A 16,496-nucleotide genomic window follows, 5' to 3' on the forward strand; every position below is an offset into this window, starting at 1 on the left:
TTTTTCATTTTGTTGATACTCTGTAAAAGATGGAAACATTTGTGGACATTAAACTTCAAATGTAACCCAGCTGAATTGTTTTATTCCATTAAGAAGTGTCTAATATTGTTCAAATGGGAAACAGAAAAGTTTTCAAATTTGAGATGCAGAAGATTGATTGCTTGATTTTGGTGGTGAGGGGAAGGGTTACATTTTAAGTTAAGTTTGAAGTTTGACACTTCTTTGAAAAGAAAGTTTAAACTTTTTCTGAAGAAGAGTCACATTTCATTCAACATTAACTCTGTTTCTCTCTTCACGGGTGCTGCTAGACCTGTTGAGTATTTTCAGCACTTTTTTTTTCTAGCATGCACAATAATTTGCCTTTATTAAACATTTTCATGTTAGGTTTTTGATAATTGTACTGTATGTGCCTGAAATCAAGCTTTGCAGAGAATTGTCCAGGGGATGAACTAAACTACTTAGGATCCTTGGCTTCTGTTGAAAGCCTTCTGTCTATAGGGATTTCAATATTTGGTTTTTTTTTGCTTTTTTCCATGCAAACTAAAAACACTTGCATGGGAAAAATAACTTCAGTGTAATGAAGAGAATAAGTATAGATATTTAATGTTAATAACAACAGATTGGGAGATTTGCGAGGTGATATTTCAGAACTATATCTGAGAAATTGCTTTAATTACTTGTAAGCACTTTGCTGTGATATATTGTGACTGTAGAGTAAGACTTCTTATAAGTATCTCCTCCATTTGATATTCTGTGGTATAATACACATTTTACAAGATTGCTTCAATAAAAACAATGCTCCTTTTACAAAACACCCCTTCAAAATTTTTGTTGACACCTGAAAGTGTGAACTGCATGTTATTTACGTCATGAGTAATGGGAGCAGTATTTTCCAGGTACTAATAGTAGGGTTGCCAGCCTTCCAGGATCCTCTTGATCCCAGGAATGGAGATTAATCTCCTAGGCACAGCTGCAAGAAACCAAGCAGGAGCATCATAGAGCCATTTTAAAAATGTGTGCTTTTTTGCATTTTTTTTCAACATTTTTGTTTATTTGGTTATAAAGGATTGAAGAGGTTTTTGGGGTGGGTGAGGGGCGGCAGTTAGGCATAAATGTGGAGCTGAGGCCATGATTTTATTAAATGGCAGAGCAGGCTCAAATGGCCGACTCGTGCTCCTATTTCTTACATGCCCTTCTGTAAGATTTTTTTAACAGAAGATTCTTTACTGGGTTGAGCATTTGGAGGCAGGAGCTCATGTGATGAAACCTCCAGGAATATGCCCTACCAGAGTTGACAACCCTATTTCATTGAGAAATTTGGAAATGCATGTGCACAGATATTTATTAAGCAATATCAAGGGATTATTTTTCAAAGGCAGGTAAATGGAGTTGAGGTATGGATCAGTATTATTTAATTAAATGATGGAATGGGCTTGGTATGGGCTACTCCTATTCTAATGTTATACGACCATACTTTGCTCTAAGTATTAGTTGAAATTAAATGTACAGTTTAAACACAGTCCACTTTTTCACACTACGTATGCATAATGAAATGCCGTTATCATAAATATACGGGACGTATTTATAGAACATGATCATTATTGGCAAGTTTGAAATCTATCTACCTATAATAAAAACTGCATGATAGAATGCATTTCTTTTTGTCATGATAATGCTTTGAGTATCAGACTTTAATGTCATACTAGCTGTTTTGCTCAGACTGGTAGCAAAAACCGTATAAGTATATTTATGTCTGGATCTCCTGTGAATATTCCCAAGTAGGATGTTTGGTGGCTTTCCCACCACATGCCAACCTGCTGTAAAATCAGTACTATACTTTATTTATAGATGTAGACTAAGCACACTAACAAAAAAAGTGCTTTCCCTTTACAGTCTAATAAGCTTTTTAAGGGTGTGGAAACTCTTAATTGCTGCTAAACAAACTCTGTCATTGAAAATTAATGTTACAAGTGTGGAGTCCCATTCCTTCAATTTTTGCTTTTTGGAAATTAAAAAAAAGGAAATTTAGAAAAAAACTTTCTCTTTGTGTCTCTTTCTATATCTCAATTATATTTATTTATATTTATATTTTTATATATTATATATATATATTTATATATTATAATTATATCTTAATGCAGTCTTTCCTTCACTCTATTTTGCTTTCAGTCCCTGATTTTGTATTGAATTCAATATTCTAACTTGCAGTTCCTGGTTCAGACTCTCTGCTACTCAGTAATTTTTTTTCAATCTGATTGGTTAAGGCAATGCACAATTGCTTGCCCTGTTCACACAGATCCCAGATGTCCTGTGGATGGTGTACTGACAGGAACTTGCCATGCAAAGTTTTGTTTGCTATTGAGAGCAAAATCTGCCTCATTTATTCCACTTCAGAGGTAGAAATAGTAGACAGGTTGGGCCAAATCTTCCAGTCTCCGGATTGTCGGAAACTGGACTTATGAGTGAAGATGTGCGTTGGGACCTCGTGAAAGTCCTGACATTCAGACCTACGTGGGAATTGCCTGGGAATTTTCAACTTCGATGGGCAATTCCCCTGCTCCCTGGAACCCATTGTAAATGTCTCCGACTTTGAGTTAGAGTCAGAGACTTCGGACAGTTCATCGGTACTTACTTGAGTAGTTACCCAGGAAATGTTAGACAGATTAAAACCTAGTCTAAGACCTGGGTAACTACACAACTGAGCACCCCCAAATCAACCTGACCTGACTACCCCCCCTGACCTGACCCAACTACCACCTGACCTGACTACCCCAGTACTCGATTTCCCCGCCCCCTCTGACCATCTGACTACCCACTCACTTACCTACTCCTTACCTAACCCCTACCCATCTTCCCCCCACCCACCTCACCCACTAACCCACCTCACCCACTAACCCACCTATCCATTGCACACTTAGCAATTCACTACCATTCAAACTAGACCTTTAAACTTACCATACGGCAGCTACTGCCATAAAAAGGATTCTTTTCCATTTTCCCCTGACACTACCTCGCTTCGACAGAGTTCCCTGAAGGAGGCTGCGATGCTCATTTCTGTGAAAGCCGGGCGAGAAGGCCCTGGAAGAAATGCACTGCAGCTTCGAGCCGACTGTTATTGATGCTGCTTGGAAGATCCGGGCCATTCTGTACTACAACTCAAAGTAAACTGGTCTTGAGAAATTGCAGAGCGTCCTGCCTCTCTTTAATGGTCTTCATGTTGTCTAATAAAAATCGCTGACTGTAGAGACACACTATATAAGTTAATGTATTTGTCATATATGTATTTATCTATCAAACATCTATCACCATTTAGTAAGCCAGGAAGTATGGCACTCACAACTGCAAAAAATTACTTGCACACTGCTTTTTACCTCACCATTTTACCAGTAAATGTACAAAAAGTTTTAAAATACACATGTATACACCATGCAAATATAAGTATATTGTAAAGAGAAACTCCCTGGACACAGAGAACAACAGAGGCAGAATGCATACAGCCTCCTAATTCACTGTAGCTGTTACAGTTGTAAAAAGAAAGGCAAAGCGAAGGATATGACCACAGCCTGGAAGTAATTGAATGCTAATTTGAATTAGTGTTTACAGCAGTTAAACTTTGTGACCCGAAGGGACAAAACATCTCTTCTGCAACAGAATAATTTTTAACAAAGTTCACGCCTTTAAGATCCTAGTCCTTATAGAACCGTGCATTAATTGACTGAGTAATGAACAATATCTGTGGAGATTCATGAGTTTTATTTAGAAAAGGTCATTGGCATCATTATTCACTGGCTACTTTTGAATTGTTTACTGTTAGGATTGTCAACTTGTTTGAGTTTTGCCTCCAGAAAATTAAGTTAAACCTGGTATTTATATATTTTCTTTACAGATCTGTCTGCAGCTGTTCAGAGGTTTTCACAGTCATTGCAGGATTTTCAGTTTGAGTGCATTGGTGATGCAGAGACTGATGATGAAATTAATATTGGTAAGTATTGAACAATTAAAAAAAATACTTGTTATTAGGGATTAATACTTCTGTACTTTTGTATGTGCTAATTAGTTTTATCCCCAAATCTTTTTCACTGTTCCAACTTAAGAGATCATTAAATATACTGAAATATAGTAAAGATCATTTTGGTCAATTTAGCTAGTCTCAAAGATGTTAGCCATAACTTCCAAGCTCTGGAGCGGTGTATCTGTGGGTACCCCAAAGATGGGCTGGGAACCCCCCCCCCCCGGCGGAAGTACACAGGTAAGGATTGAATGGGAAATTCTTCAAACTTCCTTTGGGCAATTGTCCTACACTGGGAACCACCCGATAATGTGATTTAAATCACAAGCTTCAGATGGTTCCGACTGTCACACAGCAATAGCGAGAAGAATTAAAACCACTTCTAACTTCTGGATAACTATAACACTGACCTATGCTGACTTCCCCCACGCCCCCAACTCCCGACTGCCCCACCCCCAGTGCACCTCTCCTGGCCAGCCACACGACTGCCCCCATTTCCCCGACTACACCCCTGATCCAACTACAGGACTGCCCCACTTCCCTCTGCTACCACCCTCCACAATCCCCCACCCCAAACTCAACCCACCGGCCTGAACCGCTTCCCACCTCCCACCCCCGCCAGATCTGACCTGACCTGACCCACCACACATTGCGCTCCCCTGCAAGCGCCCAGGGTTGCCACCTCTGTCCTGGCCCTACCCAGCTAGGCTGTTTAAAAAAAAACAAATAATGGGCTGAGGCCTACTTCCCTTCGACTGAGCTGCTGTTGACAGTAGGCCTTAGGGACCCTCTGCACTGGAGAGATCTCACCCAGCCTGAGTTGGCAGGTCAGGCTTGATAGGAGGGGTTTCATTTTAAGGTAGGAAACTAGGAGCGGAGTGACAATCCAACTCAATTGCCACTCCACAGGAAGTTACAGGTTGTTAGCCCCCAACCGAAAGGCAGAAAAAATTCCACCCTTTTCCTCTCTTTTTCCCAAGGCATTGCTTCTTGCTTGGATACAATTCCACAACTGCTGACAGCCCTCTGCACTTTTCCAAGTGGCCATTCTTCATATGCAAGTTTAGATAGTGAGTGGCCATTGTAATTATTGAACTGTCAAGGGCAGCATTGTTGAGCCTTGTCATGTTCTTGCACAATGTTTGCCAGTGTACTTTGCAACAGAGGTGACTGACCTGCAGTTAGGAGCAGGAACACTGGCTGATTCTTTATCTGTAACTCTTCCCTTCGACCAAACCAAACGAAAGCTGAAGCACATTGAATCGCTGCATCAATTGCATCAACACAGATCCTGAAGTTCATTGGATATTACCTTGTTTACGTGGCTTAACATTGTGTTAGAAAGGGAAGGATGATATTATCAAGACATTTTGTTTCCTTTACTCCCACTCTGTACTGAGTAAACCAGTGCTGCTAGAGTGAGTGAGCTTGAGTTCTTCCCCATGTGGTATCAGACCTCCTCTCTTGCTGACTCACCAGTGAGACAAAACGCACACTCCGTCCCTAATTCTGCAAAACCACAGATACTCTCTCTGCAGTCCCAAAAATTCCAGGATTTCCAGCCCGGATTGCCTCTGTACCATCAAAGCCCAGGACTGGTCCCATGAGCAACTAAATTTTATGTTTCTCCTCTCCAGTCACCTGTATCTTATTGGTGCCCCTACTGTGGATTCTCACTTTTGAAAATGCTAAGAATCATTTTATATATAATATAAATATTTCATTTATATAGTGGCTGTTGTTTGAGAAAAGATTGAACAGAACGAATCTACATCCTTTGAACTTCAGAAGAGGTTATCTCATTGTATAAAATTCATAGAGGACTTGACGGGTGGATGCTGAGAGGCCATTTCCTTGGCTGAAGGGTCTAGCATTCCAGGTCATAGTCTCAACAGAAGGGGCTAACCATCTAGGACTGAGATGAGGGAGAATTTCTTCACTCAGAGGGTTGTGAATCTTTGAAATTCTACAACCCAGAAACTGTGGATGCTCAGTCATTGAGTATACTCAGGGATGAGTTTAATATATTTTTGGATACAAAGGGAATCAAGATGGGAAGATGGAGTTGAGCTGGAAGATCACCCATGATCTTATTGAATGGTGGAGCAAAAATATGGCCTACTTCTGCTCCTGTTTCTTTCATTTCCTAAGTTTTAATATGTATTAATACCACTAGTTGCTGTACAAAGATGTAAGGAAAAATTGGATATTGAGACAAAGAAACAGATAACTGAAGTCTGATCAGAGAAATGAATCTCAAAGGAGAAGAGTGTGGTGGAGAGTCAGACGGTTTTAGGGAAGGAAATCCAGAGCATGCTGCCAGGCAGCAGACAACACAACTGCAAAGGAGGAGGGATACCCAAAGGCAAGGATCATAGGAATAAAATGTTCGGGTGTGGAACTTCATAATGTTGAAAGAAGTTGCAAAAATGGAAGGGAATGAGTTAAGGAGGAATTTAAGCACAAGGGTGAAAATTCTAAATTTGAGCCTCTGGATAACCAGGAGCCAACGTAAGGTAGAGACCTTGGAGATTGAGACTTGGTGTGGGATAGGATATAGACAGTAGAAACATGGATACATTTGAATTTTATGGGGTTTGAAGGATGGGAGGTCAGCTAGGAGAGTATTGGATATAGGCATGGATGAGATTTTCTGCAGCAGATTGACTGGGTTTGAAAAGTTACTCCTTCAGCTTTCACAAGCTAATTAACAGTGAGAACTAACTTGATCCCCAATGCATCAGTGAAGATTCCAGAATATCATTCAATTAAAACTGAATTTGATTTATTCAACCACAATAGATCAATAACCATGATTCCTAACATAATTACTCTCAATGCAGCAGAGATGATACAAAAATGGAAAAAATGGCACTGGCCTGAGACTCACCCCATGTCAATATATCTGCTTGAAAGAGGTGGGGGTCTTATTAAAATATTTAACTTGAAGTCCTATGATGGCTATAGAACTGAAATATTGGCCAGGATTTCCTAGTCAGCGAGTGGGGGGCAGGGTCCGCTCGCCGACACGTAAAATGACACGGGATGACATCAGGCAGAACTCCCGACGTCACCCCACCTCATTTCAATTTTCAGGTAGGCGGGGGCTCAGCAGAATCAGCTGTGCGCCCACCGACCTGTCAATGGCCAATTGAGGCCATTGACAAAGTAGTTAAAGTAATTAATGGACCTGCCCATCCAACCTTAAGGTTGGCGGGCAGGCCGGGAGCCCTGGAGGGCTTAAGAAAAAGCATGAAACCTCATCCACGGGCGGGATGAGGTTTCATGTAGGTTTTAAAATTTTTAATAAAATTGTCAATAAAAGTGATGGATATGTCCCAACTCATGTGACAGTGTCACATGAGGGGACATGTCAGGGAATTTTATTTCTTCTTTTTAAAAATTTTTTCAGACAGGAGCCGATCTCCCTGAGGCAGCACCTAGCCTCAGGGAGATGAGTGCGCTCTTTTGCGCGCATGCGTGAAAGAGCACACCCTTGGCTGAGGGAATCTCCCCCAAACCCCCCCCCCCCCCCCCCTCCCCCCACCGCCCACCTGCACAGGGAGCGCATAGCACTTCTTTGCTAATGTGACGCTGGGTGGGCCTTGATTGACCCGCCCACGTTAAATGGCGGCGCGTCCCTGACCGGGGGTGCCGATTGGAGGCGCGCCTCCACATGCCCGCTCCTAAACTTCCCCCCTAACGGGGGCAAATTCAGCCCATTGTATTTGTGTAGTGTTAAGTGTAACGTGCAGCACACATTCTCTGTCATCAGTTTCAACCATTGAGCAGTCTAACCTACTATTCGTAAAGGGACCACATGTGAGTTAAGGTATTTCAGTGCCAACTTCTAGATTATCTAAGCCCTGTACATTCAGGACATGGCTGATGGCTCAGCTGCAGAGGAGCAGCTGAACCCTCTGTCCCCCACCCCAGTCATGATTTAGTCGTGTTTGTTCACTGAGTGCTAATACCTCAACTGTAATATTTCAATGAGGTCTGATCATGAAAGTGGCTTGGACCTGTCTGGGATGCACTAGGTGTATCCTCTGACTTACAATGAGCAATACCATAGGAGATCTGGGATAAATAAATAAGAATCAATCAATATTTGTGTGTACATAATGGCATTCCATTTCCATTTTTCGACACAAATGGGAAACTGTGCCCGAAATATGCTTGAAATTGCACTGGTTAGGTTACTGATCAAATGTGTATAATTACAAATATAAAATCTATCAACTAGCCCAAGGCAGCATTGTAGTAGTCCATTGTTTATTTTGCTTTCCATTAAAATATATTTGATTTATTTGAGTGGTAACCTGGTGCAGTTTTCTTAATTTTGTTGATAATAAGTTGATCAGCAAAAACAAGCATTTTAATAAGGGTTTTCAGTCATAAGAACGTAAGAAATAGGAGCTGTAGTAGTCCATTTGGCCCTTCAAGCCTGTTCCACCATTCAGCAAGATCATGTTGATGTTCTGCCTGAAGTCTACCTTCCCATGCTATATTCCCATGTTCCTTAACTCCTTAGTTTTTTTTTGGGTACTATCAATCTTTTCTTTCATATACTCAATGGCTGAGCATCCACAACTCTTTGCCAAGGATTCACAACCTTTTGTATGAAGAAATTTCTCCTCATCTCCATGAGCTAAATGGCCAACCCCTTATCCTATGATTGTGACCATGTGTTATAGATTCCCTGGCCTAGGGGAAACATATTCTCTGCATTTACCCTGTCAAGCTATTTAAGAATTTTATAGATTTCAATTAGATCACCTCTCATTCTTCTAAACTCCAGAACAAGCCTACTTAATCTTTCCTCATAGGATAATCACATCATCACTTCATCTCAGGATCTAGTCTAGTGAACGTTTGTTGCATTTCTTCTAGGGCAAGGAGACCAAAACTGCACATAGTACTCCAGGCCTGGCCCCACCAGTGCTCCTTATAATTGTAGTAAGATTTCTTTACTTTTATATTCCAAACCCTTTGTAACAAAAGCTAACATACCATTTGCCTTCCTAATTGTTTGCTGTACCTGCAAGTTAACTTTCTGTGATTCATGTACAAGGACACCCAGGTCCCTTTGAATGCAAATGTTTCCCAGTGTTACCACTGAAACAATATTCTGACTCTTTATATTTTTCCTACTGAAGTGGATAACTTTACTTTTTGCCACATTGTATTTCACCTGCCAAGTTTTTGAGCATCCATTCAACCTGTCTATATCCCTCTGTAGCTTATTTGCGTCTTCTTCACCATTTATTTTCCAACTTAACTTTGTGTCATCAGCAAAATTGAATATGTTATACTCAGTTTCTCATCTGAGTCATTAATATAACTTGTAAATAACTGAGGCCCAAATGTTGATTCTTTCAGTACACTGCTCATTACCGCCTGCTGACCTGAAAATGTCCCGTTAATTTTATGATAACATATAACTCCCTATCCCATGAGTCCTAATTTTGTGTATTAATTTCTTGTGTGGCACCTTTATTGAATGCTTTTTGAAAATTCAAATTCACTACATCAACTGATTCCCTCTTATCCATTCTAATAGTTATATCTGCAAAAAAACTTACAACAGATTTTCAAATCCTTTCAGAAATCTGTGTTAACTTTGCTTGATCATATTCTGGTTTTCTAAGTAACCCGTTGTTACTTAGAAAATGTCCCTAATAATAGATCCTAGCACTTTGTGCTGCATTTTCTTAGGCCAATTGACCTACAGTTTGCCATTTGCTTTCACTAATCTCTTTCTATTTACATACGTATAGAAATGTTTACAATCTGCTCTTGTCTTTTGCTAGTCAACCCTCATGTTCTATTTTCTTTTTCATCAATTTCTTGGTCTTCCTTTGTTGAATTCTAAAATTCTTCCAGTTGTTCAGGCTTGCTACTCTTCTTGGCAACATTATAAGCTGCTTCCTTTGTTCTGATAAATACTACTATAATTCCTCTGGTTGGCCATGGTTGGATCACTTTTCTCTGGGTTTTTTTGTGCATTAAAGGAATGTTGATTTGTTACAAATTATGTACTGATTTTTTAAAAGTTAGCCATTGCTTGGCTCTTTAACTGCAGTTTCCCAGTTTACCTTAGTCAATTCACCCCTCATAAACTACATAGTTTGCTCTGTTTAGTTTTAAGACCCTCGTTTTGGACTTAACTAAATTACTTTCAAGCTCATTATAAAATTATATGATGGTCACTCATCCCCAGGGGCCCATTTGCTACAAGGTTATTAGTTAACCTTCTCATTGCACACTATTAGATCCAAAATAGCCTGTTGGTTTCTCAACATACTGATCTAGAAAACTGTTTTGTATACATTTCATGAACTTGTTCACCACATGTTTCTGCAAATTGGTTTGTCCAATTTATATAAAGAATAAAGTCCCCCATGATTACTGTATTATCCTTATTACATGCATTTCTAATTTCCTGGTTTAGACTCTGCTTATACTAAATCACTGTTAAGGGGCCCATAAATAACTCCCATCAATGTTTTCTGCCACTTGCAATTTCTTGGCTCCACACAAACTGGTTTTACATCTTGATTTCCCTTGCTCCTTTTCCTTTTCATCAATTTTTCTGATGTCATCTTGGTCACTAATGCCTTTTGACCTTTCTTATTCTCTGTCCCTCCTGACCTATCGCTACCACATCCCTTTTCACCTCTTCATCCCCATACTTAAATACCCTTCCGAACCATGGTCAGTTTTTCCATCCACTCCGCAGTCCTTGTTCTCATCCCCACAGGTAGCAAGTACCCGTTAGTTAAAGTCAAGAGCTGAGGTTCCTTCATCACTGCATCCCAGATCCCAGTATCTCTTAACTTGTAGCCACATCCCCTTGTCCCTAGTCATTGATCAACTCTAAAGTTCTGCTTTATCCGAGGGCTGTGGCTGCCTCCTGGAACAAAGTGTCCAGATAACTCAGCCCCTTCCTGATGTCCTTTAATGCCTGCAGCTTGAACTGCAGCTCAACGACTGAGCTGAAGCTCTTTGAGCCACAGATACTTAGCGCAGATACGGCTGTCCAGGATTGCTCTCCACAAGCTGCTGATGTGCTTGCTGGCTTCCGTCCTCCACCTCTGAGTAACCTGATCTAAAAGAAAATGAGTGTAATTTGAAGAGCAGAATCACACAATTTCAACCTCAAGGTATGGACATCTTTATGGCCAGGGCCTTATCTAATGAATGGAATCTTATATCAGTGTAAATCACTGATCTAATGCACTGGTTTGGCCAATTCCACTCAGATTGTGCTGGTATTACACACGCAGAAATGAGTGGACACACTACCCCAATGTATATGTTTACGATAGGTCAGGCTAATGGGTCATTCACGTTGTTGTTTGACAAAAAAACCTGGATATTAAATTTTTAAGGGAGAAAAAAATACTATAGTCGGAGAAAATATTGAACTGTGATTTTTTCAAAATGAAATTCAAACAAAACTAGTGTCAATGTTTAATGATCTACTGATGTGAAGTGTTATTAATAAAAGCTCAGGTATATTTTTTAAAAATGTGTAAAAATTAATGTTTAAAATAAATAATTCTTGAGATATATTGAAAATGACTGGATTTTCTCAGAAGAAATAATTCTAATACAGTGGAAATTACATTGAAACTAATGGTAGACCAGGAAATACCAAAGCAAATACCTGAAGCTAAGTTGTAATTTACAACTATCATAACTGAAATATATTCCACAAATTTCTATGTCTGCTGCCTTAGATGAAAGGTCCACCAAAAAAAGTCTTGATTGAGAAAAAACTCAAGAGGAGGGGTGTGATCAAAGAAGACCATTACTTTGTGATAAAAATCCTTGCTGAAGTTTACCGGAGCAGTTTGGTATAATTTAGTTACTTGGAGAAGGCAGCTTGCTGCTCTGAACCTTTTTACTATTTGACCAACTGAGAGGATGCCAGCTTAACTGTTGTCTGTTACTAGATCTAATAGAGAAAAGGCAGATCTCAAGAATAAAGAGATCTTGAGCAGGATAAGCTTAGAAGCCTGATTTAAGAGCTGGAATCTGCAGAAATTCTCTGTATACTCTCTATTGATATTACTGATTGCTTGTAGAAACTGTTCATCAATACTATTATAATTAAAGTTTGTTATTAGCCTTCACTGCACTACATGACTCGTCTGTGCTATACTGCTCAATATGCAGGATTAAAAATGGGATTGCTCCAATTTTTGGTTGCAGGGTTCTGATTCACGATTGCCCCACACCTGGATGCTTTGAGCTAGGCAGGATGCAAACATGCTGTCTCCATATTTCCATGATTTGAGCATGCAGCCTGTTGCTGAATGGTATGTGGGCTGGCTGCCCACTCAATGAAGAGCCCAGCAGTGTGTACTATTAGCATGTGCTTCAGCTAGCCTACATCTCTTAGTGGCTACTTGTCCCTCTGAGCACAGCACTCATTATAAGGAGGCTGCTGTCGACTGTGCAGGAATTGGCTGCAAGGCAAAGGAACCCAAATGAAGCAATAGCTGAGAGAGTGAACTCCTAGCATTTTTGATTTGGTGCTGAAGGCATCAGTGCAGGAGGTTGAAATTGGAGAGAAACAATGCTTCCACAGGGGTCCAAGAGGTTCTCAAGACAAATCCTGAGAAGGCAATGTGAGCAGGTGCCTAGAGGTCAATTCCGGGAACCTAGCACCAAGGGCCTGACAACATTGGTTGAAGATGTTCAATGACCTCACACAGGCGGCCAAGGTCAGTGAATATATCTTTAAAGGACATCTCTTAGCCACCGTACCATCATCCTCTCATGCTGCTCAATGGACCACACCCCAGTCACTCACCATCAGCTACCTCTAGCAGGCAAGACTTAGGTCTAACATTCAGATACTCCACCACATGTTCCCACACCTTTCTATGTTGCCAGCCTCACACCCACCTCTTGTTGCTTGCATGTTCCTCCAGCTATTCAACCACGGCAGGACACATTGTCCGAACACATTGCAACACCATCACTGATATTCTTTCTTCTCTCTTGCAGGATAATGTGGCCCAAAACCAAAAGGAGCAGATCAGAACTGGAGGGAGCAGGAATGCCTGTATCATCTGAACCGTCTGGAGAAGATTATGCTCTGCTTCACAGGGCAGGATTTTACAGTTGGTGTGCGGGGGCAGGCCAGACATGCCGATGTGTAAAATGACGCATGATGACGTTGAGCTTGCGTCCTGATGTCATTACGCTGTCTTGCAACGCACACCCGCCAATATTTAAACGGCCTATTAAGGCCATTAAGGAAGTAATTAATGTAATTGTTAATGCTGCCCGTCCAACCTTAAGGTTGGTGGGCAGGTAAGAAGACCAAGCGGTTTTCGGAAACCTTACCCACAAGCGGGATGAGGCTTCCTAATGCTTTTATTAATTAAATAAATAAATGTTTTGAGATATCAAAACATGTTCCATCTCATGTGATACAGTCACATGAGGGGACATGTTTAATTAAATTTTTACTCCATTTATTTAATAATTTCAAAAGCCCTTCAATCTGCCTGAGGCATAGTGCTACCTCAGGGAGATTGATGCGCGCATGTGCGAAAGCGCGCTAGCCCCGATTCTCTCTCCTCCCCCTGCCTGCACAGGTAGCGCTGAGCACTACAGCTCGCTTCTTACACTGGGCGGGCCTTAATTGGCCTGCCTGAATAAAATGGTGGCGCAGAGCCGATCACAGGTAGCGACTGTCTCTGTGACCGCTCCCGCTGAGCCTGCCCACCAACTGAAAAATCCTGGCCATGGGGAGGCTGTGACAGAACCCATTGAATCAGGTGTTGGTGAGAACTTTCAGAATGATGGTAGTTCATATTCAGTGATCCTTCTCAAGTTCCACCTTGCCCTCATACTGCTATCTGACATGAAGTGCAAGCTGCAGATAGTGTGACCATGGATCTTCTGCTTTCTACCTCACCCTAACACTCACCTTCTACATTTATCTATTCAAACACCCGAAACTGCCAGGCCAGCCACTGCAGTATCATGAGGAAGGGCAAAAGACGTATGAGATCTCTGATTAAGAAACTTCTTCAATTGATCTGATGCTCGCAGCCAACAGCTCAGACACTGACACTGCGAATACCTGAGAGAGTAGTGTAAAGTTGGGATCTGCACATGGTAAGTCAGCATGCACAACTGGACTGTTGGAGTTAAATATCCTTGGATACAGATGTTTAGGAAAGCTAGGGAAGGAAAGAAAGGAGGTGGGTGGCAGGAGAGTATTGCAGTGCTGGAGAGAAAGACTGTCATAGAGGGGTCAAGGACAGCATCTATTTTGTTAGAAGTAAGAAACAATAAGAGGTATCAACACACAACTGTGTGTATTCTATAGGCTTCCAACTAGTGGGAAAGATATAGAGGAACTAATTTGTAAGGAAATTACAGAGAGGTGCAAAAACTATAAAGTAGTTATAATGGGGGCTTTCATTAGACCAGAATAGTAATAGTGTAAAGGGCAGAGAACGTGAAGAGTTTCTGAAGTGAGGTTACGAGAATTTTCTACACCATTATGTTTCCCGTCCAAAGAGGAATAAGGCTTTGGTGAATTTTGTTTTAGGGAATGAGGTGGAAAAATGAATGGGGAAAGTGTCAGTCGGGGAACATGTAGTGGGCAGTGACCATAGTATCATAAGCTTAGCTATGGAAAAGGACAAAGAACACTCCAACGTAAATATAATTCATTGGAGGGAGGCCAATTTCAATACACTGAGAATTGCATTGGCATAGGTAAATTGGATTCAAAGGCTGGCAGGCCAAACTGTAATGGAACAATGGGCTGCTTTTAAAGAGGAGATGATTTGGTTACAATTGAGGTGCATTTTCACGAGGGGGAAAGGTAGGACAAACAAAGCCGAGCTTCCTGGATGACCAAAGAAGGCAAGAGCAAGAGAGAGAGAGAAAGATGAAGCAGGTAAAAGGCGTGTAGGACAAATGTCAGGTTGATAATAGAGGTGAGAACCAGGCTGAAAATAGAAATTCAGAGGGGAAGTGAAAAGAGAAATAGGAGCAGCAGAGAGGGAGTTTGAGAAGAAACTGGCAACCAATATAAAAGGGAATCCAAAAGTCTTCTATAGGCATATAAATAGTAAAAGGGTGGTAAATGGAGGTGCAATTGGGGACTTAAAAAAGGAATTACCCATCAAAGCAGAGGGCATAGCTGAGATACTAAATGAATGCTTTCTATCTATCTCTAGCAAAGATGACAATGCTGCCAAAGTCGTAATCATAAAGGAGGTAGTTGAACCTATAGATGGGCTGAAATGTGATAAATGATATTAGAAAGGCTGGATGTACTTAAAGTTGGTAAGTCACCAGAACCGGATGAGATGCATCTGAGGATGCTGAAGGAAGTGTTTTGAGACAGCCTTTCAGTAAAGCTAAGTTATTTAAAAATCCCAGAGGGAAATGTTAAATAACTGTCATAACCTATATTTTTAAGTGGTATGTTTGAGGTGCAACTCAAAGACAGGAATCAGACCACCAGTTCTCGAGAGGTTTTATATTAAATTAAATGAAGCATTTTATTAATTTACACAAGTTAAGTATATATACATGACTACAAATTACTACTATCATAACTTTTAACAAATTCCCAAACTAATCTCTATTAAGGCAACAGTAACCCATAGACTTAACCAGACACCAGGCAAAGCATTTTCACCTTACAAATTCAAAATGAGGTTCCTCTCACTTTGGTTCCTGTGGAGACAGTTGTAGGCTTACAGCTGCTTTGATCTTACATTGCTTCTGCACTGCACACAAAACTGCCAACCTTGTACCTAGTACAGCTCATTGAATGTAAATTCTCATTGTATCACCAGCCTCTTCTAACAATAAAACCCCTTTCATAGGATATCACCCCTGTCAACACCCCTTTGTCCTTTTGTCTATGACATCTTTGGCAATCTCTTCTTTGCCTCCACCTATCACTGGCCCTCTATCCAGCTCTACCTGTCTCACCCCCCTCAACCAGCTTACATTTCACCACATTTCTATAGTTCTTTGGTTCTGATGAAGAGTCATTCGGACTTGAAACGTTAACTGTGTCCCTCTCCGCAGATGCTGTCAGACCTGCTGAGTTTTTCCAGCTATTTGTGAAGTTATGATAAACATGTTTAAAACACTAGTTTGGTCTCAGCTGAAGTATTGTGTTCAATGTTGGACACCACATTTTGGGAAGAATGTGAAAGCATTGAAAAGAGTGCAGACAAGATTTATGAGAATGATTTCAGACATGAGAGACTTCAGTTATGAGAATAAACTAGTGAAACTGGGACTGTTTTCTTTAGAGAAGGGAAGGTTGAGAGGAGATTTGATTGCGGAGTTCAAAATCATGAGGGGTCTGGATAGAGTAGAAACTGTTCCCATTGGTTAGGAAGCAGAGGACGCCAATTTAAGGTGAATGACAAAAGAATCGGAGGCGACATGAAGAAGAACTATTTTATGCAGCGCGTTATTAAGA

General features: G+C 40.8%; 1 protein-coding gene across 1 annotated transcript in view; it reads left to right on the forward strand.

The window, feature by feature from the left end:
• The window catches only part of arhgap42a (Rho GTPase activating protein 42a), a 480,518-nt gene that overhangs the window by 156,621 nt on the left and 307,401 nt on the right, over window positions 1–16,496 (forward strand). Inside the window, exon 2 of the mRNA XM_078545811.1 lies at window positions 3,887–3,982. Coding sequence (XP_078401937.1) covers window positions 3,887–3,982 — 96 coding nt within the window. The remainder of the gene's footprint in view (window positions 1–3,886; window positions 3,983–16,496) is intronic.

Source organism: Cetorhinus maximus, chromosome 7 (genome assembly GCF_964194155.1).
Source record: "Cetorhinus maximus chromosome 7, sCetMax3.hap1.1, whole genome shotgun sequence".
NCBI classification, from domain to species: Eukaryota; Metazoa; Chordata; class Chondrichthyes; order Lamniformes; family Cetorhinidae; genus Cetorhinus; species Cetorhinus maximus.